At 52.0% G+C, this 25,006-nt stretch overlaps 3 protein-coding genes across 10 annotated transcripts; 1 reads left to right on the forward strand and 2 right to left on the reverse strand.

The window, feature by feature from the left end:
- Positions 1–910: 910 nt before the first annotated feature.
- On the forward strand, positions 911–10,390 carry IL11RA (interleukin 11 receptor subunit alpha). Of its 4 annotated transcripts, none has more exons than XM_055580295.1 (14): positions 955–1,001; positions 1,792–1,962; positions 3,903–4,002; positions 4,295–4,355; positions 5,569–5,738; positions 5,873–5,987; positions 6,138–6,170; positions 6,256–6,422; positions 7,106–7,269; positions 8,362–8,503; positions 8,829–8,948; positions 9,067–9,163; positions 9,411–9,493; positions 9,990–10,390. In XM_055580295.1, exons 3-14 carry the CDS (start codon positions 3,903–3,905, stop codon positions 10,004–10,006), a joined length of 1,269 nt encoding a protein of 422 aa, XP_055436270.1. In that variant the 5' UTR covers positions 955–1,001; positions 1,792–1,962; the 3' UTR covers positions 10,007–10,390. The 4 variants fall into 4 exon arrangements, with proteins under 4 accessions (XP_055436269.1, XP_055436270.1, XP_055436268.1 ...); XM_055580293.1 differs by having other exon boundaries at positions 1,792–1,907; XM_055580294.1 differs by lacking the exon at positions 1,792–1,962 and having other exon boundaries at positions 911–1,001.
- An 85-nt stretch (positions 10,391–10,475) lies between these two features.
- Positions 10,476–14,041, reverse strand: CCL27 (C-C motif chemokine ligand 27). 3 transcript variants are annotated; one of them, XM_055578874.1, is made up of 4 exons: positions 12,344–14,041; positions 11,111–11,984; positions 10,841–10,973; positions 10,476–10,647 (listed from the first exon to the last, which is right to left on the reverse strand). In XM_055578874.1, exons 2-4 carry the CDS (start codon positions 11,178–11,180, stop codon positions 10,491–10,493), a joined length of 360 nt encoding a protein of 119 aa, XP_055434849.1. In that variant the 5' UTR covers positions 11,181–11,984; positions 12,344–14,041; the 3' UTR covers positions 10,476–10,490. The 3 variants fall into 3 exon arrangements, with proteins under 3 accessions (XP_055434849.1, XP_055434851.1, XP_055434848.1); XM_055578876.1 differs by having other exon boundaries at positions 11,111–11,386; positions 12,019–14,041; XM_055578873.1 differs by having other exon boundaries at positions 11,111–11,373; positions 11,784–14,041.
- A 151-nt stretch (positions 14,042–14,192) lies between these two features.
- LOC129650431 (uncharacterized) lies at positions 14,193–15,308 on the reverse strand. Of its 3 annotated transcripts, none has more exons than XM_055578879.1 (4): positions 15,244–15,308; positions 14,785–14,852; positions 14,479–14,538; positions 14,193–14,355 (listed from the first exon to the last, which is right to left on the reverse strand). In XM_055578879.1, exons 2-4 carry the CDS (start codon positions 14,829–14,831, stop codon positions 14,199–14,201), a joined length of 264 nt encoding a protein of 87 aa, XP_055434854.1. In that variant the 5' UTR covers positions 14,832–14,852; positions 15,244–15,308; the 3' UTR covers positions 14,193–14,198. The 3 variants fall into 3 exon arrangements, with proteins under 3 accessions (XP_055434854.1, XP_055434853.1, XP_055434852.1); XM_055578878.1 differs by having other exon boundaries at positions 15,194–15,244; XM_055578877.1 differs by lacking the exon at positions 15,244–15,308 and adding an exon at positions 15,125–15,188.
- Positions 15,309–25,006: the final 9,698 nt, after the last annotated feature.

Below are 25,006 nucleotides of genomic sequence, written 5' to 3' on the forward strand. Positions count from 1 at the left end.
ACACTTCTCTGGATCTGTTTCCCTGGCAAGACTGTAACTGCGGGAATAACAAGTCATACAACCCAGGAGATGTGATGCACTTAGGGTCCTCCAAACATTTAGGTGAAGTCAGGAGCTTGTGAGTGATGCAGGAATGGCCAGAACACTTTTTGTTTCCTTTCTTTCCAAGGGAATCGAGACTGTGGTGGGGGGAATCACATCAGGCAGAACCGTAATACCCTGACCCAGGATAACCTTTGCTGCCTTCCAGCCCGGGGTCCTGTCTTCCTAAGAGACCCTGGAGGGGAAGGGTCAACTTGGAGTGTTGCCCTGTTTTGAAGACGCTCAGACAAACGTGGCACACATTTTCCTTGAGCCCCCATTGACTGGGGAATGGAACCCTAGATGGGCGGCTAGTTTCTTAAGACATACATTCCTACTACCTTTGAATGGCCTGCATTTTGGAGTCATCCGGGGAGTTTTAAACAGTACTGATTTAATTGGAGTGTGGCTTGGCGGTTATAAAACCACGATGTCTAGTGACGTTTGAGACCCACCGCCTTAACAGCAGTCCACCTCCTTGTCTTATCTGGAGTCAGGGGCACCTTCAGCTTCCCCGGTCACCTGCCCAGTAGCTCCTAAGCCACAAAACCTGAGGCTTTGTTTGCCGACAGCTGGGAGGGGGAGGGGCCTGGGAGCTTCGGATCCCGCGGTCCCAGGAGGAGGGGCTTTCGGGGCCCGGACCCAGGAACCCAGCTCCACGCTCTGTCCCCCGGCGGCAGCCTCCTCAGTCCCGGACGGGACAGGAAGTGTCCGGCCGAGGTGGGGGTGGAGGTGATTGGCAGTTGGAGGCTCCAATGGGCCGAGACCCCCCCTATTTCACCCTGCTCCTTCCATTGGCGCCTGGGCGGAGCCGCCCCCACGGCGGGGCCCCAGGGCGGGAGGGAGTCGAGGCCGGGGCAGAGGGCGAGGGTGAGGGCGAGGGCGAGGGCGGAGGGCGCTGGCGGCGGCGGCCGCGGAAGGTGAGGCCTGATGGGACCGCGGGTGAACTGGCGGGAGCCTCGCCAGGAGAGGGCGGGGCAGGGGGGTGTGGGATTGAGCGACTGACGGACTGTCAGTGTGCGTGTGTGTGTGTGTGTGTGTGTTTGTGTGTGTGTGCGCGCGCGCGCCTGTGAGACTGCCAAAGCTGTGTGTGACGATGTCAGTGTGCGAGACTTCACAACAGTGTCGCTTGGTGCAACTGTCAGCTAGTATGCCTGCGGGTGTCGCTGTGCTTGTGGCTGAGTGTGCATGTGGCTGTGCGGGTGTGCGATTCCGTGTGCGTGTGTCTGTCAGTGTGCAGTGTGGGGGCAGAGATTGGGTCAAGCGTTTGTGCGGGTGAGACGGCCCGTGAGCACAGCGGGGCAACTGTGTTTTGGGAAGGTCTCTGCAGGATCTGAGATCGTGTCTGCCAGCGTGAGAGCGCGTGTCTGGGTTTATGTGTGCTCAGGTGTGACTTCAGCCGTGGCAGAGTAAGAATGGGACTTGCACTCCACGTGTATCCTGTGTCCTGACTGTTAGACCGGGGAGGGGTGGAGCTGGGTTTGCATCTTGGGGACCCACTTCTGTAGGTAGCTGATGACACTGACCTTTCTACTCAGTGGCCTGCGTGGAAGGACCCATCCCAACACACTTGGCTTCCCCTTCTTTCAGTGCTCCTGTCACTGGCCCTTTGATCCTTATTCTCTGTTTCACTGCCTGACTCAGTTTTCTATGTCTTTTTCTCTCCCTATTACTTTCTTCCTAGAGCTCACACTCTGTGTCTCTTCACAGTTTCGTCTCTCTAGGGATCTCTGCTAAGAGCCCCTTGGAAGAAGAAGCTTAAACCATGATGAGGAGTTGCTCACAGGGAGTGCTGTAACCCCCATCCCAGGGGCGGAGTGCTAAGTGTATGTGTGACTGTGCAAGGAAGACTTCGATGTCTGTGCCTTTGTGTGTGTCTGGGTATGTGTAAATGTACATGTCTCAGTGTATCGGTGTAACTGTGAGTGGCTGTACCTAAGAGTGTGTGTCGGAGGATAAGTGTGGGTCTTGTGAGTCTGGCACCAGGGACCAAAGGCATTTCCTGGTGCTGGGGCCTGAAGAGGAGAGCGGGGAGGTGGAGGGAGGTGAGAAATGGCTGGAACATCCAGGGGAGGAGGAAGCTGGACTCTTTGGCTTTTCTTTATATCCCTCAACATGGGGCCTCTCTTCCCCTTAAAACACAGCCAGCTGTACCCTAAGGAAATATTTGCTGGGAAGTTAATATGAAAAGAGGGGAAGCACAAGTGTGTGTCTGCTTCTTCATTTGAGTGTGTCCACGTGTGTTCAGGGGAGTGTCTTTGTTGATGGTGCCTAGGGAAGCCCCCTTGAGTGTGCCTGTGTTTGGCTGTGTGAGAACACAGGGAACCTCTCACTGACAGAGACAGAGCAGCCCTCCTTTCTCTCTGGCTGTGCCTGCCTGTGCCTGTGGCTTCCTTTCCAGACTTGGGGGAGGCCTCTTCCCTTCCCAGGGCCTTGGGTGAGAGGGGGTGGGAGGGGAGGCGAGAGGAGGGGGAGGGGGCCTGGCTAGGGGCCGCGGAGCTGCGGGGGCGCAGAGGGGCGGGGGCAGGGAAGGGGAAGGAGGGGACGATTCTGGGGTCGCAGAACTGAGTGGAGCTGAGACGGTACTGTAGCTGGTGGGAGGAAGTCCTGGAGGCCATGGACGGTCAGCCACTGGGATCACCGAGGTAGGGCAGGGCTGAGCAGGGTAAATGTGGCTGGGGGGCTGGGGTAAGCCACTGGACGCACTCGGACAGACACACAGACCCATAGAGGTCCCTGCTCAGTTCTGTGGGTGGGGGGATTTGGGCTCTCCCTCTTTCAGAGCCCTTGCCTGGGGCCCTTTCCCCATCTGCCCCTTCTCCTGCCCCAGTTCCCACCTCCCCACTGCCTTTCTCCTCCTGTTTTCTCCCAGCCTGAATCCCTCTCTTGTAGCACCCCAATCCCCCACTCATACACAGTTGGTTATGTTTTCAGCCTTTGTGAGATCCTGCTGCCCTAGCCCAGCCCCCACCGCCTCCTGGTCCTCATCTCTGGGCATCTCTGGTCCCGTGGCCCCCACCCAGCCTCCTGTTCCCCTGGGCTCCTAGCTCCTCTCAGCCTCCTCTCCCCTCCCGCCACCCTGTCTCCATCTGCTGGCTCCTCGCCCGCCCCAGCCTCTGGCAGCAGCTCGGGCATCTGGATCTGCTTAACTCTGCAGCCTCAGCCTGCACCCTAGCCCTGTCCAGCCTCCCAGGCTTGAGACCAACAAGATTCCAGAGTCAGGCTCACAGGAGCGGCCCAAATAGCCAGAGCAAGGGGCCAGGCTTGGCAGCCAGCGCAGGACTAGGCCTCATGGCAGGGGAGCAGGGTGGGCTCAGACCCACCCTTGACAGTCCCCGCCCCAGGGTGACAAGGGTGGCCATAGGTCAGTCAGAGGCAGCGGCTGTCCCTGGGCCAGTTGGGGATGGACACGAAATTCCCAACAGCTGGACCGGAGGAGTTAATGGGAGTGATGGAGCCTGAGCCAGTGCTTGGTGCCAGGGGTGGGCGCCAAGGGTGGTGTGGGGGGTGGTGGGGGGGTGGCGGTGCTGGCAGAGGCTGTTGCCTCCGGCTTTTGTTCTGGGCCCTAAGCCCATGGCTGAGAAGGAGGGTGTGATGGTGTGTGATGGGATGTGTGTGTGTGTGTGTGTGTGTACTCACACACAGCACTAGGTGTATGGTGGAAAGGGGACCTTACATCGGATCCTCCATTGATGTCTGATAGCCTTACCCCACATGGATCCTCTTCCTCCTAGAAAGCCCCAGTTTGGAAGAGGAGGAGGCAGGCTTTAGCCTCCCATCTTGGGCATGTGGTATCGCTGACCTTGCTTTTTTCCCCGCAGATGAGCAGTAGCTGCTCAGGGCTGAGCAGGGTCCTGGTGGCCGTGGCTGCAGCCCTGGTGTCTGCCTCCTCTCCCTGCCCCCAGGCCTGGGGCCCCCCAGGTGAGAAGAATCCTGCTCTATGACCCCCAACTCTGATTTGTGATGCCACCAGCACTGTGGCCCCTTCTCAGGCCTGCCCTGTGACCCTCCCAACCACTGACATCCAACCTGGCAACATTCTCTCTCCACCCTGCCCTTTGAGCTCTGTCTCCAGACTATAACATGATGCTTTGACCCTATGACCCCACGCGGGTCTTAAAAGTCCACCCCTTATCCTGTCACTCTCACAAAGTGAGGGGTGGGATGGGAGAGAGGGAAAGGAAGAGCCTCTGCTCAGAAGTGCCTTCCACAGGGGTCCAGTATGGGCAGCTTGGCAGGGCCCTGACGCTGTGTTGCCCTGGAGTGACTGCTGGGTAAGTGCTCCACTGGCCTGTTGGGTTGATGGAACCCTCTCATGACGCTTTCTTGACCTTGCCCAGTCCTCAGACCCCTCCCATCCTTGCCCGTTGTATCTGTAACCTTCATCTCTCTGTCCTAACCCTCAAACCATCCTTATTCAACTGAACCTTCAACCTACATATACTGAGCACCTGCTAATTGCCTGGTCTCTTCTAGCTAGACCTGGGATACGGCAGTACACAAGCCAGGCAAGATGCCAGGTAGTAATACCTGCAGGGCAGAAAATCAAAAGGGAGTGATGTGGAAGAGGAGAACTGAATGATCACTTTTTATTGGTCATCAGGGAAGGCCTCTCTGAGGAGGTGATATATATATATTTTATTTGGTTGCACTGGGTCTTAGTTGTGGCATGTGGGGTCTAATTCCCTGATGAGGGATCAAACCTGGGGCCCCCTGGGCCCCCTGCATTGGGAATGTGGAGTCTTAGACACTGGACCACTAGGGGAATCCATGAGGAGGTGATATTGAAGCTGATTTCTGAAAGTGAAGTGAAAGTGAAGCCGCTCAGTCGTGTCCGACTCTTTGCGACCCCATAGACTGTAGCCTACCAGGCTCCTCTGTCCATGGGATTTTCCAGGCAATAGTACTGGAGTGGATTGCCATTACCTTCTCCAGGGGATCTTCCCAACCCAGGGCTCGAACCCGGGTCTCCTGCGTTGTAGACAGACGCTTTACCGTCAGAGCCACCAGGGAAGTCAAGGTTATGGTATAAGCAAGCATTCCTGACAGAGAGAACAGCTAGTGCAAAGCCCTGAAGTGGGAGTGAGTTCCATACTTTAAAAAAAAAAATCACAGTTTTAAACTTTATTTATTTTTGGCCATGCCCTGGCTTGCAGAATCCTAGTTTCCCGACCAGGGATCAAACCTGGGCCCTCAGCAATGGAAGCACAGAATCCTAACCACTGGACCACTAGGGAATTCCTGAGCTCCACAGTCTTGAACTGAAAGAAGCATAACCTAACTGAAGTGCAGTGGTGGAAGGGGAGAGAGGGAGGTGATGAAGAAAAAAAGTAAGGTGAGGGCTAGATCACCAGGGGCTCTGTATGCCAGCAAACGGAGTTTGAATTTTACCACAAGCACACCAAGAAGCCAGGGGAGAGCTATGGCATGGTCTGACACATACTTTGACTCTTCCTTCCATCTATCATCATCTCTTCTCACCCTCAGGGCCCTGGTGTCCTGGTTTCGGGACGGGGAGACAAGGCTGCTCCAGGGACCTGCCTCTGGGCTAGGGCCCGAACTGGTCCTGGCCCGGGCAGAAAGCACTGACGAGGGCACCTATACCTGCCGGACCCTGGACGGCGCACTTAGGGGCATGGTGACCCTGCGGCTAGGCTGTGAGTTGGGGAGGAGTGTTGTGGGGGGGTGATGAGAAGTGGGGCTCCTGAGGGACTGCAGGCCCAGAGGAAGCCCTCTGGGATGGGGAAGGCCTGGGGGCTTCTCACTCTCCAGCTGCGCCCTCTGCCTCTAGACCCCCCGGCCCGCCCCGTTGTTTCCTGCCGGGCTGCCGACTATGAGAACTTCTCCTGCACTTGGAGTCCCAGCCAGGTTAGCGGTTTACCCACCCGCTACCTCACCTCCTACAGGTGTGTCCAGCATCGGCTGTGTATGCCTATATATTTGGGTGTATAGCAAAATGTGGGTGTGGGAGTAGGTGGGGAGGTATTGAAGGTGGCCTGAGAGAGAGGGAGGACCCTCCTTTCCTTCCTGACCTCAGATGACCTCTTCCCTGCCAGGAAGAAGACTGTGCCGGGAGCTGATGGCCAAAGGTAGGACGTGAGGGGGAAGCTGGGGGCTCCAGCTGGATCCCACAGTGAACATTTCCAGAGTCCAAGACCACATCCTTCCTCCTAGGATAAGTCCATCCACAGGGCCCTGGCCATGCTTACAGGACCCCCCTGGGGCGGCCCGCTGTATAGTCCATGGGGCAGAGTTCTGGAGCCAGTATCGGATCAATGTGACTGAAGTGAACCCCCTGGGGGCCAGCACCCGCCTGCTGGATGTGAGCTTGCAGAGCATCTGTGAGTACCCAGTCCTAGAGGTCTCCCCAGATCCCTACCACAGAGACCCCAGACTGGACCCCAGAGTATAGATAGCCCCGTAATTCATAACCCTCCTCCTGCTGAGCTCCCACACAGTTCCCTCCCAACACAGGTCTATTTCAGCACACAGATGGCCCCCAGGGAGACTTCAGCAGAATCCAAAGAGATCAGAACCCTAGGAGGCAGGGTTCCTTCAGCTTCTAGAGGTTACTGCCACCACCCCTTTCCCTTTCAAGTCCTTCCTGGCTGCCCAACCCCAGTGCTGCCTCTCTGCTTCCAGGCCCGGTGCTGAATGCAGCTCCATCTCACATCTTCCCTGCCCAGTGGAAACCCCTCACTGGCTTTCTCTTGACTTGTGTGTGGGAGGGGATCACGAAGGCTCTGGCTGGAATTTGGGCCAACTCATCTTCCTTGGAGGGAAAACAGATCACTGTTTAACTCACTCAACAAACATTTCAAAAATCCATCCTCAGATAACAGGGATGACAGATCCTGAGCCTAAGGGATGATCAAGCCTAAGATTTCCCCAAGTTCCTTGGCAGGGCCTCCCCTCTGGGACTTTTAGGCACACACCCGTCTTCCCTTGGGAGGCAATGGGGGAAGGATGAGCACCTCTCGTGCCCTGACTTTGTGTCTCCACCTCCCCGTTCATCTGCCCTCAGTGCGCCCTGACCCGCCCCAGGGGCTGCGGGTAGAGTCAGTGCCTGGCTATCCTCGCCGCCTGCGTGCTAGCTGGACGTACCCTGCCTCCTGGCCCCGCCAGCCCCACTTCCTGCTCAAGTTCCGGCTGCAGTACCGTCCAGCACAGCATCCAGCCTGGTCTACGGTGAGGCCTTGGAGTGCACCCTGGTCTGGGGCTGTACGTCCTGTCTCTAGTTTCCTGTTGCTGGTGTTCTGCACGACCAGATCTGGGAGGTCACTGATGCCCCGTGGGCTCCCCGCCTACAGAGCACTCTCCCTAGGCCAGGCCTTGTCACAGGGACTGCGCCTCCTCCCTCCGCCCTCCAGGGCTATAACTGATGTCAGCCCATCTGTGGGTAGATAGCAGTGACTTTTTAAAAATAACTTTTCTAGGAAAGGGAGGGCTTTTCACCCAGAGGCACAGACACTGATATACTCATGTGTGAATAAAGGTGAATTCCCACCTCTGGAGGTGGCAGAGATTGCTAGCATCAGGCCCGGGGAGCTGCTGCCTCAGATAATAACCAATATTTACTGAACACTGTCTGCCAAGCACTGTGCTTCACATTTACTATCTCCTTTAGGTGTACTTTCGGAGAAGGCAATGGTACCCTACTCCAGTACTCTTGCCTGGAAAATCCCATGGACGGAGGAGCCTGGAAGGCTGCAGTCCATGGGATTGCTGAGGGTCGGACACGACTGAGCGATTTCACTTTCATTTTTCACTTTCCTGCATTGGAGAAGGAAATGGCAACTCACCCCAGTGTTCTTGCCTGGAGAATCCCAGGGACGGGGGAGCCTGGTGGGCTGTCGTCTCTGGGGTCGCACAGAGTCGCACACGACTGAAGTGACTTAGCTTTAGGTGTACTTTAGGTGTACACATGTACTATCTCCTTTAGCTCTATTCACCTCTGTTTTACAAATGGAGAAACTGAGGCACAGAGAGAGGCCCAAGGTCACTCAGTAAGTGGCACAGCAAAGATCTGAACCCAGGCAATCAGTCTGAAATCACAGCCTATCTACAGAACCACTATGCACTTTTGTCTTGTGAACGCTAGGTGTAGACCTAACACCACCAGCCACCCTATATGAAGCTCAGAAGGCTGCATCAGATTGACAGGGACTGGACTGGGAGGAAAGGGTGCTTTTTGCAGACTGGGCTGGAGGCGGGTGGGAGGGCAGGAAGGCTGAATGCTTATAACTGGATAACCTGCCAGGGAACTATCTGCACTCCCAGGTGGAGCCAGCTGGATTGGAGGAGGTGATCACCGATGCTGTGGCTGGGCTGCCCCATGTAGTGCGGGTCAGCGCCCGGGACTTTCTGGATGCTGGCACCTGGAGCTCCTGGAGCCCCGAGGCCTGGGGGACTCCAAGCACTGGTGAGAGACAGAGCCTAAGGAAAGGGCAGAGGCCAAGCCAACTAGTATCTATCTGCAGGGACTAGCTAGCCACATTGCAACTGCGGCCCCAGGCTTCAGCTGTACTGCCTGCAGCCCTGCCCTAGCGTAAGCCCCGCTCTAGCTTTAACCCTGTCTCTCAGCCTTTACCCCTGCTTACTTACCGAAAGCTGGCTCTGCCCCTTCGAGCTCTGCCTCCTAGGTGCCGCAGGGTCCAACCCCGGCCCTGGCCTCTCCTGGCACCTGGCAGGCTCTGGCCTCTGTCCCCACCCCTCGTGGACACTTCTCAGGTCTCATCTCCCTCCAGAGCCCCTACCGAAGGAGATACCAGTTGGGGACCAGCAACACACACAGACAGAGGAAGAACCTCAGGCAGACAGCCCCGCTCCCCCAAAGCCGTCCCTTCTACCCGACCCACAGCCACTTGGTGAGCTTGAGCAGATGGGCAAAGGTGGGAGAGAATGACAAAGCCCCAGGGAAAAGGGGACACCGAGTCTGGTCAGGCAGGCTTGCTCTTGCAGCTGACATCTGACCCTCCGCCTCAGACCACAGAGACCCCCTGGAGCAGGTGGCCGTGCTGGCATCTTTGGGAATCTTCTCTTTCCTGGGACTGGTGGCTGGGGCCCTGGCATTGGGGCTCTGGTAAGTGACTGGCCCCTTAGCCTCTGATCCTACACAGATGCTCTGATACCCACAGACCACACCTATTGCTACCCCTCATGACCCCAATCCCAGCATATCTGATTCTGAAACCATTCTTCCTCCCTCTTCCACTCCCAACTTCATGATTCTACTCTTTGCTCTCTTGACCCTTTACTAATAAAACCTTTTTGGACGAGTCTGAGATGCCCCACATTGTTAGGGAGACAACTTCTTTTTTGTGCTCTAGGCTAAGGTTGAGACCAGATGAGAAGGATGGACCCCAAAAATCTGGGCTCTTGGCCCCAATGATTTCAGTGGACAAGCTTCCAGGTGAGTGTGACATCTGGGATGTTTGGACTTGGGAGATGTGTGACCTCATTTTGACTGTATGGATTAAGAGCCACATGCCTTAATCCTCGTAAGGGTTTTGGGAATCAAAGGTGGGTCTCCTCATTCTTATGACTTCTGGACTCAGAGATGGGCCTTTCATTCTTGAGTCCCTGGGCTTAGAGCTGGGTCTCTTCTGTCTCTTGCAGGATGCTGGGGCTCCTAGATGGGACTCCTTCATTTTCAGAGTATTATGCTCTGAGCTGGACGTCCATCTTTATTCTTGGGGTATCTGGATCCCCTCCCCTATTTCTTGATGTGCCTGGGCCCAGAGCTAGATCTACTGTCTCATCCCCAGGGTGTTGGGGTTTACACAAAAGTGGCTGCCCTATTCATTCTTGGAGTGTTGGGCTCATAACTGGGTCCCCTCCCTCATTCTCAGGGGATCTGGGACAAGATCTAGTCCTACCATCTCCCTTAATTTTCCTCTTTCTTGTAGGAGTCCCAAACCTGTAGAGGACCTTGGAGGCCTTCAGCTGATTCCACCCAATGCTGGTGTGGATGGATGGACAGATGGAACCCAGGCATGACAGCAGATCCCCATGGAGGCGGATTCTCAGCTGGAAGTTCTGTTTGGAGCCCATTTCTATGAGACTCTGTGTTCCCAACTTGCCAGTTGAAAGGTGCCTGGACCTCTGACTTCATCCCAGAGCTGGAGGTCTACCTGAAGAATGTGTGTAGATGTGTATGGCTGTGTGTGTCCAAGTGTATGTGAGGCAGGGGACATGTGTTCTCTGCATGTATGTATATAGGTACCTGGGGAGTGTGTGTGGGTCTTATGCTCTTGGCTTTGCCCCTGGAGGGAGTTGTGAGGGTGTGAATAAAGAGAATGAGGAGGTTCTGTCTATTGACATGTCTCACAGCTCCAGATTCAGGACTCACAGGAGAGTGCATCAAACTTGGAGACCACAGTCAGAGACTATTATGCATCACTGCTTTATTACTTTGGCTTCTGGGGGCCCCAGCCCATTTTCCCTTTGAGCTCCAAACTCTGGTTGGGCTGAGTTCCCTGGAGCATCTTCCCTTGGCGTTCAAACCACCGAATCAGGCTGCGGTTCTGGGGGTGGATGCAGACCCTGCGTTGAGACAGGTGAAGCCTGGGAAAGGAAAGGTTCAAAGCTACGGTCATAACTGGGTGGATGAGGGTGAGACCCAGGAGTTAGAGGCAGAGGCCAGATGAAAACCTGAGTTGGCATCAGAATTAGCAATCGGGATGGGGTTGAGATCAGCAGCCGGGGTTGGGACTGAGGTCAGAGTCAGGGACAAATCAGGGGCAGAGTCAAAGCTCACACGAAGGCTTGGAGGTGACAGTCCCCGTCAGCTTCCTGAAATTCCACTCTGATGACCCTCCTCAGTAGCTGGTTTGGGAGTGGCTGTCGGTAGAGCTGAGTACAGCATGCAGTGCTGAGTGCCAGTGGGAATGCTAGGGGAAGAGGACCATATGTTCAGAGGGCTTCTGACCCCAAACTCCACCAGAAGGCTGGAGGCTGTGCTTCCTGGGCCCCTTTCCCTCCATCCCATTCACCCAAACCCGGGCCTTCTAGACCCCCACTCACTCACCTCCTCCAGGGTCTGGGCTCAGGAACAACAGGAGCAGCAGGAGGCTGCTGGTGGGTGAGGGCCCCTTCATGATGCTCAGCCTGGATACTTCCTTCTCTCTCCTCCTCCTTCCCTACCTTTTATCTGGGTGCCTTTTATAACTGGGGCACCAGGTGAGTCAGCCGCAGGTGAAGATGTATTGCTCATCTTGTGACATTCCTGGGCTCTAATTACCATAGACTCCTCCTTTTTTAGGACTGCCGTTTTCCATGGACTCCTAAGTCCTGGGCAGAGAAGCTGGGGAGATGGGTTATGCACGTGGGGGCTGATGGTACAGTAAAGGGGGCAGAGGATCCACAGTGGTATCCAATGAGGACATTCACACTCATACCTGTAGTTACACATTCACAGTCACACCTGTCACTGGATCAACCTCACATGGTCAGACAACCCCAGACAGAATCATATAGCCCCAGTTATACTCAAAGTCCCACTCCCACACAGTTGTTTTTTCACAGTCATCCCACCACACAATCACACTAGCACACCCAAATTCTGATGGGGGCACTGTTGGTAGGGTAGGAGCACAGGGCAGGCTGGCACCAGCTTGCTTTCGTTTTCCCCTCCCTGTTTCCTGTCTTAGCCTGCTTGTCTTATCAGCAGACATCGATGGGAATGAGTCCCAAAAGCAGACCTTTTAGCTGAGTCGTCGTCTCTCCTGGGCCAGTCACATTCAGAGTGAGAAGCTGGGAGAAGTCCCTTTTGGGTGGTAATGCAGTGCCTTGGGGATAACTGAGGTGGGGGTTGCTTTTCCAGGAAGATGAGACAGAGGAAGGATGAGGTAGATAAGAACGCACATGAGGGAAGATCAAAGTTCTTAGGTGCCAGGTTGCTGCTGTCAAACAGATAAAAGACCCAAGAAATCTTACCTTCCTGTTTTTGCCAAGTCCTGTTCCAGAAATGCCAGCCTCCTACCAGCAGGGGCCTGGGGCTTCCAGTCCTTGACTTTTTGAGACATCAGATTCCAGAGCTCAATTATCTCTCCTTTATTCTATTCAAATTCCTGTTTCTCTCTATTGTTGGCCTGGAAGACGCCCCCCAACCCCAACACAACCAACCCTTACACCCTCTGCACCCCATACTCTTGCTAAAACCCCAAGCTCCCATCTCCTTCCTGTCCCTTCTCTTTTAAGCCTGTATCCAGCCCTTACCTCCTCTTTCCCTTAATCCCTCCACCCCAATGCAAAACTATACCTCTTCTTCCTCCTCTTGTCCTTTCCAGGAAGCTGGGGCCAGCAAAGGGTGGGGGCAAGCTGCTAAGTTTAGTGCCCTTGGCACCTTGAAGAATTTCCCACTCTCAGTCTGGAGATTTCAACCCTCCAGACTGAAATGCTCTCTATGTGAAATGTAAACTGAGTCATAACCCAATAATCCAGCCCTTATCTGGTTGTTTCAGGGATGCCTTCTGCAACCTTGTGCTCTGTGACCATGTGGGGCAGGCCTACTCTTGGGACAGGGACTCACACTTCCCTGGGCATCTTCCTGCTGCACCAATCAGAAGGGACCATCAGCTCCCAGAATAGGGACTAATTCCCTCCCCGGCTGAACAACTCGAGTTTCTCCTCATGCTCCTGTCCAGGTTAAGGCTCAGAGGTCCTTCCCTGGAGTCTGTTTTGTGGATATTCAGGAAGTCTGAGTATCCTGAGGATTCTGAGGTTTAGGTCCAGGGTTGGACAGGGTGCTCCACTTTGGTCAGGGTTCTTGATGCAGACATTGTGAGGAAATGCCTCAAAAGCCTGCGTCCATTCTTGAGGGTGGCCACAACCCAGAGGTCACTCATCTTGGAATTTCTAATACCAGAAGCCTTACAGTCTTTTACCCATCCTCCAGTCTGGACTTGTGCCCCAGAGCTTGGTGCAGCCACTAAGGCACCATCATCTTGTCACAAATCTTCATCAGCTGTCTGTCTGTCACACACCGTGTAGTCTTTTCCAGACCAGTCAGTCCAGAGGGCTTGGAAGGAAGAAACCAGAGGGCTTGGAAGGAAGAAACCAAGTCTTCCAGATATGTACCCATCTCTCCCCTCTGGCTTCTCCAAAGACAGGGCCAGCTATAGCCTGCTATGGCAGGGTCAGCCCAGGCTGAAAGCCAGCTCTGCCCCCACTCACAAACTGAGCTCTCTCTTTAGCTTAATTCTTGGTGCCCTCCCTGGTGCTGGGGCAAGTCCCTAAATTGAAAGGAGGTCCCCTAGGATTCCCTAACCCTTCATCACTTTAGGAACTAGTGGATTTCAGGCCAACTAGATGACAAGACAGACAAGGAAGGTAGGGAGCAGGGGCCACTAGGTTCTCCTAGGGAGGTAACGTGGGGGACTGATGCCAAGAATCTTTGTACTTCATTTATTTATTTATTGGCTGTGCCACACTGGCATGCAGGATCTTAGTTTCCCAAACTTGGATGAAACCTGTGCTCCCTATGGTGGGAGCACACTAATCTTAACCACTGGACCATCAGGGAATTCCCTGATGTCAATTATCTTTAAACTTGGGATCAGACTGGAGGAGCCAGTAGCTGGGGTGTTAACTGTAGGAAAGACCTTCAACAGTTCTAAGTCATTCCCCTATGGCAGGCTGACAGCACAGCTTCTATGAATCTTTCCCTCCTCTCACAGCCTACTTCCTACAACTATGGACTTGAAAAATATTTTAGATCCTCTCCCAGGAGAAGATTCTTCAGACACTTGGCAAAGTCCTGTCTAGGAGAAAGGTGGCAGCAGAGAGCTGGGGTTGTGAGAATTTAGGGATGCGGGGATCAGGTTGGGAGGAGGACCAGGTCAGGATTATTCAGTTCCCTCCACACAGGGCACTCAGGGTGATGAGTGTGTGTGTGGCGGGGTGAGGGATTAGGTGGTGGAAGGCAGTCATTGTTAGTAAGAGGAGGTTGATTCTGATGAGGGACCGTTAGGAATAATGGGAGCCTGTACACGGAGGGGCACTCTATGAGGGAGAAAGGCCCTGTCAGTAAGGAAAACAGCCGGCGTGGAGAGGGGCTCCCAGCCCGAATGGCGGCAGCGGCGTCAGAGTCAGGAGGGCAGCACGGTGGCTCTGGTTTAAATCTTTAATGCACCGGCTGGCTGAGTAGTGGCGGCGGGGGTGCGGCGGGGGAGGCTGCGGCCGGAGCGCTGGGGAGCAGTGCCCAGGCCACTTGACAGACAGCTCATCAGGCCCCGGAGAGGCTCCAGCTTCTGCTCCCGAGGGTGCGCCGAGCTGTGGGGCGACCCGGCACTGGCATGAGATGGGGCGGGGGCTCCCAGCTTCCCCCCGATCGGTTCTCCCGGACTGAGCTTCGCCCATTCCCCGGGCGGGTCCGCGGTATCGCAGGCCCCTCACCTCCGCTCCCTTCGCCACATGCGCAGCCAGGGGAAAAAGTAGAAGCAGCCCCAGTAGATCCTGCAAAGAGAAGGCAGAGCCGGGCGGGGCGGAGCGGGGCTGACCCCACAGACTCCGCCCCTTGGACGCCTGGCCCTTCTCTTGGAAGGCTCCGCCCCGCCCCCTAGAGGCGGTTCTCGATAGCCCACGCCCCTAAGAGGCCCCACCCCTCCCGCTTCTCCCGCCCCCAAAGAACACGCGCCCTCCCCACCCCCCAACCCCGGAGCGGCTTAGGTTCCTCCTCCGCAGAACCCCGCCTCCACTCACTCCTCCTCCGCCTCCAGCGCCACCTCGTATCTCCTCAATCCCGACATGTCCTGGGTTCCGAACGTCTCCTGGGGAGCGGCATGATTGGATCAAGAATTCCCCAACCCCAGGTCCCCTTCTCTGTCATTCTGTGGACAAGACTGACTTGTTCTCGGGTAATATGAGACAGGTGCCCTGGGAAGACTCGGGACAGGGCTGAAGATCTGGGAAGCACTAGACATTAAGGGATTGGGAGGTCGGTCACCTCGGGGGCATGGGGCATTTAGGTGGATAGGGCTTCGAGGTCATAGGGCCGGGATATTTGGGGCCCCGGGTGAGGATTTACGGGGGATAGGGTCACCTGCAGGGGGGCTGAGGGGTCGGCGCAGCCTAAACGCCCACCCTCCCTGGCTCCACCCCGGAAGCAGACCTTTACGTTACGTCACAGTGACGGCTTCACGCTCTAGGGGTGGGGCTTACCTATTACCCGGAAGGGGTGGAGCCATAGCATCTCTTCGGAGGAGGCGGAGACAAGATGTCACACTAAGGAGGTGGAGCCAGAGTCTATGTCTAAAGCGGGGAGGGGGTGGTGTGGGGAGAGTCGGTATTTATTACTAAGGTGCAGGGCACAGAGCCCTCTTTTATAAGGATGGAGCCGGATATTGGAGCTCCACCCTGGGAAGAAGGAGACCTCAGCACCAGGCAGCAAGAAAAGATCTCTGGGACGCTGTCCTGTACTGTTTTACCAATCCCCTCTCCTCTCCATCTTGGCTTCTGCTCTGACAGTTGCCTTTCTTGTCTGACTCATTCTATTTGATACTGGGCAGAGGAGGAATAGGTCTCCAGAGAGGGCCCAGTCTAGACAGGCCATGCTATAGGAATACTTGGCTGAGTGGCATGGGTCAACAGACCTTCCTCTCTGAACTGAGACCTCGTTTCCTGAGATTTTTGTTCCTGCAGTCATAACCAATATTTATTTAGTGACTACTCTGTGCCGGGTAATGTGTGTGGGCATGAGGAAACAGCAGTAAAGAAGACAGGCACAGATTCTGCCCTCAGAGAGCTTATCATCTGGGTTGGACCTGCACGGGGTGGGGGTCAAAAGAGACAAAAAGATCACATAGAGGAAGCTAACTGGCTGGGGGCTGTAGAGGCTATTCGACTAAAGGCAGGAAAGAACAATTAACTTAGTGTGGGAGGTTGGAAATAGCTGCCCTAGTTGGTCTGGGAAGTCTGGGAGAGAGCCTTGTGGCTGGACAGTATGGGAGAAAATGACCAGAAATGAATGAAGTAAAAGTTCCCTTAAGCTGAAGTGTGGAGAATGAATTCACCTCTCCTCTTCCCACCACCCCATACTCTTTTTCCCTCTTGTATCTATTTTCCCCTGCTTGGACTACATACAGACAGGTGACAGACAAATCTATTGATGCCAGTTGGAAGCATTGCAGTCTGGGCATGGAGAAGCTGTGCCTCTACCACACTCATCCTTACTAACACTTGCTCTCACACCCACAGTGACACTCCTGCCCTGCTGCAGTCGAGTCATGTCTGCAGGAGGCCTGGTCCCCACCGCTTTGGTGATTCACATCCCTTCACTCAGATGCAGGGCTCTGTCTATTGTATAATAATTTGGCCTTTGTCCCTATTCCTGAAAGGGAGACACTACATCTTTGGAATATCCCAACTAATACAAGTTCTTTGTTATTTGTGAGCCCCTTGGGTCACACCTGAATTTATGCTAAGAGACGAGGTGACTTGGGATAGAGGCTGGTCAGCAGAAAGACCAACCGTATCATTGCAGAATTGAGGCTTTGAGCCAACCTGGCTGGGGAGATTGAGTTATGTCACCAACAATTCATTCTTGCCTATGTTTGAAATCTCAATAAAAATTCTGGACACCAAAGTTCGTGACCTTCCTGTTTGGTGAACACGTACTGTTGGCAAACACGTACTAGGAGGGTGATGTGCCCTTTGTGTCTCCATGGGGAAAGAGCATGGGAGCTCTGCATTGAAATCCTCCTTGTGTGTCTTTCCATTTGGATATTCCTGATTTATATTCACTTCAGTTCAGTTCAGTCGCTCAGTCGTGTCCCACTGTTTGCAACCCCATGAACCACAGCACGCCAGGCCTCCCTGCCCACCACCAACTCCCAGAGTCCACCCAAACTCATGTCCATCGAGTTGGTGATGCTATCCAACCATCTCATCCTCTGTCATCCCCTTCTCCTCCTGTCCTCAATCTTTCCCAGCATTGGGGTCTTTTCCAATGAGTCAGCTCTTCACATCAGGTGGCCAAAGTATTGGAGTTTCAGCTTCAACATCATTCCTTCCAAAGAAATCCCAGGGCTGATCTCCTTCACAATGGACTGGTTGGATCTCCTTGCAGTCCAAGGGACTCTCAAGAGTCTTCTCCAACACCACAGTTCAAAAGCATCAATTCTTCGGCTCAACATTCAGAAAACTAAGATCATGGCATCCGGTTCCATCACTTCATGGCAAATAGATGGGGAAACAGCAGAAACAGTGGCTGACTATTTTTCTGGGCTCCAAAATCACTGCAGATGGTGATTGCAGCTGTGAAATTAAAAGATGCTTACTCCTTGGAAGGAAAGTTATGACCAACCTAGACAGCAAATTAAAAAGCAGAGACATTACTTTGTCAACAAAGGTCTGTCTAGTCAAGGCTATGGTTTTTCCAGTGGTCATGTATGGATGTGAGAGTTGGACTATAACGAAAGCTGAGTGCTGAAGAATTGATGCTTTTGAACTGTGGTGTTGGAGAACACTCTTGAGAGTCCTACTTTATTAAAAACTAATTGTGAGTATAGAACTTCCGAGTTCTACGAGTCATTCTAGTGAACTCTTGGATCTGAGTTTAAGAACTTCCTGGACTTGTAGCTAGTTAGTCAGAAATGCAGGCAGCCTGAGGACCCCACTTGTTGCTGGCATTTCAAGCAAGCTTATTGGGATTGTGCCCTTAAACCTGTGGAATCCAACACTAGATCTGGGTGGTTTGTGTCTAAATTGAATAGCAGTTGAATTGAAAGAGCTCCTGGGCTTCCCTACTGGCTCAGTAGGGAAAGCTGAATAATCCATCTGACAATGCAGGAGACACAGGTTTGATTCTTGGGTCGGGAAGATCCCCCGGAGAAGGAAAAGGCAGCCCACTCCAGTATTCTTGCCTGGGAAATCCCATGGACAGAGGAGCCTGGCAGGCTACAGTCCATGGGGTCACAAAAACTCAGACAGGACTTAGCAATGAAACAAGAATTGCTATCAGAATACCTTTCCACTGAATACACTCCCCACTCTCTCCATCTGTCTGGGTGAACCTTTTTTCCCTTTCATAACTCACTGTTCCCATAGCTTCCCTGTTCCCATTTCCCACTGTTTGTCTTTAGCTCTGAGAACCTCAACATGCAACTTTTTGGACAAGGGAAGGGGACTGAATTGCCATATTAGGGGAAGGTTTGCAATGTCATCCTCTTGAAGGCGTTTGAACATCAGTTTTTTTCTTTTATTTATTTTGGCTGCGTTGTGCAGCATGTGGGACCTTAGTTCCTGACCGGAATCAAACCTGCGTTCCTGCCTTGGAAGCTCAGAGTCTTAACCACTGGACCACCAGAAAAGTCTCTTGAACTTCAGTTTTAAGGCTAAGGGTCAGAGCTTAGTTCAGAATTAGAGATCAGAGCAAGGGGGGTGTGTCCCTCTTTCTCAGGTTTCTCCTCACTCCTGCCTCTTCTCTGTGGTCCTAGGATTACTGCAGTGGGAAATATGGCACCCAGCTGGTCCCCTGGATTCCCTGAGGACAGTCACAAATAGCAGGTTAAGCCTGGAGAAGGTCTCCTCGCAGGTATCCCTAAGCCCATCACAGTGCCTACACATCTGTCGCCTGAGACATGTTCTTCTCTTGGCTGAGCAGGGCTAAAGCAAAGGTTCTTTGGAAGCAGGTCCAGCTCTCGGGGCCCTAGGACTCTACCTCCTGGTCCAGCCAGTACTGTCCCTCTCCCCAGCTATTTTCCTAGGCTCCAAGCTGAGCCTAGGCAGCAGAAGGAGCATAAGGGCGACTTGACTTAGAACACCCGCTCCTGCCGTGACTTCCCTATCCTCAGAATTGGGAGGGGATTTCTGAGAGAAGGGCTGGTCAATTCACAGAGACGCAAGAAAACTAGAGATGAGGATGGAGAGCAAGTGTTTCCCTAACCTGATCAGAGAGACCCAAGAGACAGACCAGAAGAGGAGACCTCTCAGGAGACACCAATTGTGGAGTGCCATTTTGTTTCCCATTCCCAGCCCTAGAGCATGTGATGTGACAAACCTAACCATGGACCCATTTTTGTCTTTCCATCATCCATCCATCCATCCATGTGTCTGTATGTCTTCCCATCTTTGTCTCTTTAATCTCCCATCTTGCCTTTCATCTATCTTTTCACATCTTCGTCTTCATTTATTCATCTGTATGTTTAAACACTGGAAGGACTGATGCTGAAACTGAAGCTCCAATACTTTGGCCACCTGATATGAAGAGCCAACTCATTGGAAAAGACCCTGATGCTGGTAAAGATTGAGGGCAGGAGGAGAAGAGGGTGACACAGGATGAGATGGTTGGATGGCATCACTGATTCAATGGACATGAGCTTGAGCAAACTCTAGGAGGTCGTGAAGGACAGAGAAGCCCGGTGTGCTGCAGTCCATGGGATCACAAAGAGTTGGACATGGCTTAGTGGCTGAACAGCAGCAACAATGTTTAACCATCAGCCATCTATTAGTACATTCATTCATCTATCAAGCTATGGTAATAATTAATGTTTTTGATACTTAAGTGCCATGCACCATGCTAAATGCTTTAAAATAATTTTCTCATGGCAGATCTCTGAAGTAGAATGCTGTGAGTGATATTTTTGTTCATGCAGACATTTTTCTATACTCCTTTTTCTGGCTTTAGAGAATTTCTCTCTCACTTCATGTGGTCCTGGTGGCTTTGTCAGTCATAGTGTCCTGCCCAGAGTACCTCATTGCCTGGCCACTGTAATATGTTGAAGAACTGAGTTTATGTCACAAGCACAGTTCAAAGCTTTGCATGAGATTTGATGTCAGGAGAAGGAGAGCCTGTATTTTGGATCACTTACTATTGCAGATTTAGACTTGAGGCTTTCGGTGGCCATATTTTCTGCTGCTAGAAGAGAACCTGTTTATAATAGAAATAAGGCCCCCGCATAAAAAGGATTAGAGAGAAGTCAGGTTAAAAGATGGAGATAACATCATTTGAATCCCTGGGTCCAACCAGGGCTGAAGTAGACTAAATCGTAATCTGTGATATGACATATTTAACTTTTTGCTTAAGCTATTTTAAGTTGGGTTTTGTCATTTTCAACAGAAAAAGCCCTGGATAATGATCATTGTATTATTATCCCCATTTTACAGATGAGGAACTAAGACCCAGAAAGATTAACTTGCCTAATGTTTCACTGCTTATAAATGGCAGAAAACTGGTGCCTATTTGGAGCCAAACTCTGATATACTACCTATATATGTCTGTCCATCTGTTTGTTCAGCCATCCATCTATTGATCTATCCCATCTATTTATTTATCTGGTCATCCTTCAATGCTAAGACACCCAAGGCAATAAGACTTGTTAACTCCCATTTGAGGCTGGGTTTGGATCAGAGGTTAGCAAACCTTTTTGATAAAGGTCTAGATAATAAATAAGGTTTGGCAGACCATACAGTCTCTGTAGCCCCAAAGTAGCCATAGACAATACATAAGTGATTAGGCATGACTATATTCCAATAAAGCTTTATTTACAAAAACAGGCAGCAGGCTGGCTGGGCCATAGCTTGCCAATCCCTGATCTGGATCAGTGGGGAAGATGCAAACATTCTGTCACTGTTGGGAACATGAATAAGGAATGGAAACCTATATCCCTTGCATTTGCCATTACTCATGTAGTGGAAACAACAGAATTTTTTACTCAAACTCTTGTATTTGAATCCAATTTTAGAACCCTGGACAGTCAAGGAAATGGGATCTGTAAAATGGGAATAATTTGTATCTTGTGAGGTAGTCCATGTGCCTGACTCACAGTGAGTGGGTGCTCAGTGGTGCTTAGGTCCATCCCCCTTTCTCATTTATCACCTCCCATGAATGACCAATATCAGAAGGCCTCTCTGTTTTGAGAGTATCTGGAATGCAGTAGGGTTAGTTTAGTCTGGCTTGCTGAGTTCAGGAGCTTCTAAGAATGAGCTTCAACTTCTAAGAATGAACTTTCATGCAAGTTATATAGATTAAGCTCTTGCACACTCCAAATTTCTTTTTAGTAGCTCTACCTCAACTATTAAAAAAATCGTTTTATTTATTTATCTATGTATGGCTGTGATGGGTCTTCCCTGCTGCATTGCTTTTTTCTAGTTGTGGCAAGTAGAGGCTACTCTTCCTTGTGGTGCACTGGCTTCTCATTGAGATGGCTCCTCTCCTTGCAGAGCGTAGGCTCTAGGTGCATGGGCTTCAGTAATTGTGGCATGTGGGCTCAGTAGTTGTGCCTCACGGGCTTAGTTGCCCCGTGACTTGTGGGATCTTTCCAGATCAGGGATCAAACCAGTGTCTCCTGTATTGGCAGGCAGACTCTTTACCACTGAGCCACCAGGGAAGCCCCTACCCCATCTCTTATCTGCACTATTCCAAAACTATTACCAGCCTGCCAGTGCCTAGCAAAATAGAAGGCTGTCTAGTCAACAGTCCCCATTAGGACTTCCCTAGTAGTCTAGTGGTTAAGAATCCACCTGCCAGTGCACGGGACACAGGTTCAATCCCCGGTCTGGGAAGATTCCACATGCCACAGGGCAGCTAAGCCCATGTGCTACAGCTACTGAGCCTGCACATCTAGAACCTGTGCTCTGCAACAAGAGAAGCCGCAGCAGTGGAAGCCTGAGCTCCACGACTAGAGAGTAGCCCCCACTCACCACAACTAGAGAAAGCCCATGGACAGCAAGGAAGACCCAGTGATGGCCAAAAATAAAATAAATAAATTAATTAAATAGAAATACCTTTTTTTATTACGTCCACAATTCAGGTTATTACCCTGTTCCCCCGGTAGCTTTTTAACTTTTTCCTTCCAAACAAATACCCTTCTCTAGGAGGAAAGATTATGTTCATGTGTGTTTCTGTGCCTGCTCCCATGACTGTGTGTGTGTAATAATGTATGTGTGTCCACATTGTGATTATGTACTTAAGTGTCTGTGGTGTGTCCTTGATAGATGTGAGTGGTTGTCTGTGTGACTGATTATGTGCCTGTATATGTGTGTGGGTATGGACATATGCATGTGGGTAAAGGTGTTCTCACCTGTGTGTTTATGTGTATGTGTGTGTTCTGTTTAATCCATCTATTGACCTCACATGGCCTGCAGAGGGCATCAGTGCATAGGGAAAGGGGATGTGAGGCTCCTGGCCTGAGTGCCAACCTCCTGGAGCCTGCAGAGGGCGTCTCGCGTACAGAGAAAATGGAATGTGTGGCTGGTGGAAGTGGGGCTCTAGCCTGAGGAGCCTGGGCCCTCTTTATGCCAGAAAGAAGCTGGAAATGAGCAAGAAATCAGATGACTCAGCTTCTGGAAGTCCCCGATCCTAGGAAGGGGTCTGCTTCACCGTCCCACCCTTATTCTCCAATCCCTCTATCCCTGTCCAGAGGGTCCCAGCCCAGCCTACAGGGCACAGGTGGCCCTTCAGTTCAAGTGTGGGTAGATGTTGCACAGGACTTCTGGAGGTGACGGTACATCAGAAGGGGAAGGGAGTCTTGAGCAATAGTGCACCCTCCTCCCTTAACTCCTGCCCTCGGGAGCTTCATGTAAAGCCCCTGCCAGGATTTCCTGAACACCCGTTCTCTTTCATTTTCTGCACTTTGGGCCACTCTGGGCCCTAGGGTTTCTCAGCTTGAACTGAGCTTTCTCAGGAGAAGTGCAGGAGACAAGGGTCTCTGAAATCAAGCAGAAGGTGGCCTGTGTGGCTGCTGATGAGCCTCAGGGTTGGGAGGACAGAGGGAAGGCAGGAGAGGTTATGCAGAGGAGGGACCTCCGCAGAGCCTTGAGGAAGGGTGAGGCAGGAGGGAGGACATTCCAGGCAGGATGAACAGCAAGCACAAAGGCTAAGAGGAGGGATGGAGTTTGTGATCCATCCTGATGTGGGTGAGTCAGGGGAGGGTGAGTGGTGTGAGAGGCTATGTATGTGGGGAATAATCCCTGGGGTACTTAGGGCACCTCCTGGTGGTGCCATGCCCAGTGGTCAAAGTTCATGGAGGACCCTGTGACCTTAATGAGGGAGGACCATCAGGGGTTAGTATCCTTTGGGTGTGAAAGTTTGGGTCTCTTAGCAGGTATAGGGACTTCCTAGCTGGCTCAGTTAAAGAATCTGCCTGCCAATGCAGGAGACATGGGTTCGATCCCTTGGTCAGGAAGATCCCCTGGAGTAGGAAATGGCAACCCACTCCAGTATTCTTGCCTGGAAAATTAAATGGACAGAGGAGTCTGGCAGGCTGTAGTCCATAGGGTAGCAAAGATTCAGACTTGACAGGGCGACTGAACACACACGCACACACACACACACACACAGAGCAGGCATAGAATGTCAACCAGCTGAAGTGGCAGTTGGAGATAAAGGGAATAAATCATGGAGGAAGTGTGGTAAACAGAATTTAAGATTCCTCCTTAATGGTGTGCAAGCCCTGTCTGATCTCCTCGCTTTGAGGGGATTAATCCTCTTGGCTTCTTGACCTGTGAATACAGTGGGATATCAATGATGTGGTTAGGTTATACTGTATGGCAACAGTGAACGGATTTTGCAGATATAACTAAGGACCCCAAATTAGTTACCTTTGAGTTAGTCAAAAGGAAGATTACCCTGCATGGGCCTGACCTAGTTAGGTGAGCCCTTAGGGAAAGTGTCCAGAGCCAAGAAATAAGCAGCAGCAGCAGAAGCTCTCACATTGCCCTTGAAGAAGCAAACTGCCATGTTGTAAAGAGGGCCATGGAACAGGGAATTGCAGGCAGTTCTAGGAATTCAGGGCTTCAGTCCTAAACCACAACTGTCAACACCCAGTGAATTTGGAAGAGGACTCAGAGTCCAAGAGGAGATGGCAGCCTGGCTGACACCTGAGATCAGCCTGATGAGACCCCGAGCAGAGGACCCAGTTGATCTGTACCTGACCGTTGGCCCACAGAAACTGTGAGACAGTACATTTGGACTGTTTGAAGCTGCTAAATATGTGGTGATTTGTTACACAGCAGTAGAAAACTAATATAAAAAAGAAATAATAAATTCTAGTTAAGTCCTAGGACTAGTTCCAGAACTACTGACTACAGCTTTTATTCATACTTCCTTCCTGGCTGTGAAATTCCCTATTTCTTTCAGTTCAGTTCAGTCGCTCAGTCGTGTCTGTCTCTTTGGGACCCCATGAATCGCAGCACGCCAGGCCTCCCTGTCCATCACCAACTCCTGGAGTTCACTCAGACTCATGTCCATCAAGTCAGTGATGCCATCCAGCCATCTCATCCTCTGTCGTCCCCTTCTCCTCCTGCCCCCAATCCCTCCCAGCATCTGAGTCTTTTCCAGTGAGTCAACTCTTCGCATGAGGTGGCCAAAGTACTGGAGTTTCAGCTTTAGCATCATTCCTTCCAAAGAAATCCCAGGGCTGATCTCCTTCAGAATGGACTGGTTGGATCTCCTTGCAGTCCAAGGGACTCTCAAGAGTCTTCTCCAACACCACAGTTCAAAAGCATCAATTCTTCGGCGCTCAGCCTTCTTCACAGTCCAACTCTCACATCCATACATGACCACAGGAAAAACCATAGCCTTGACTAGATGGACCTTTGTTGGCAAAGTAATGTCTCTGCTTTTGAATATGCTATCTAGGTTGGACATAACTTTCCTTCCAAGGAGTAAGCATCTTTTAATTTCATGGCTGCAGTCACCATCTATAGTGATTTTGGAGCCCCCCAAAATAAAGTCTGACACTGTTTCTACTGTTTCCCCATCTATTTGAAGTGATGGGACCAGATGCCATGATCTTCGTTTTCTGAATGTTGAGCTTTAAGCCAACTTTTTCACTCTCCACTTTCACCTTCATCAAGAGGCTTTTTAGTTCCTCTTCACTTTCTGCCATAAGGGTGGTGTCATCTGCATATCTGAGGTTATTGATATTTCTCCCGGCAATCTTGATTCCAGCTTGTGTTTCTTTCAGTCCAGCGTTTCTCATGA

The sequence above is a fragment of the Bubalus kerabau genome, chromosome 4, assembly GCF_029407905.1.
Source record: "Bubalus kerabau isolate K-KA32 ecotype Philippines breed swamp buffalo chromosome 4, PCC_UOA_SB_1v2, whole genome shotgun sequence".
In the NCBI taxonomy this organism is placed as follows: Eukaryota; Metazoa; Chordata; class Mammalia; order Artiodactyla; family Bovidae; genus Bubalus; species Bubalus kerabau.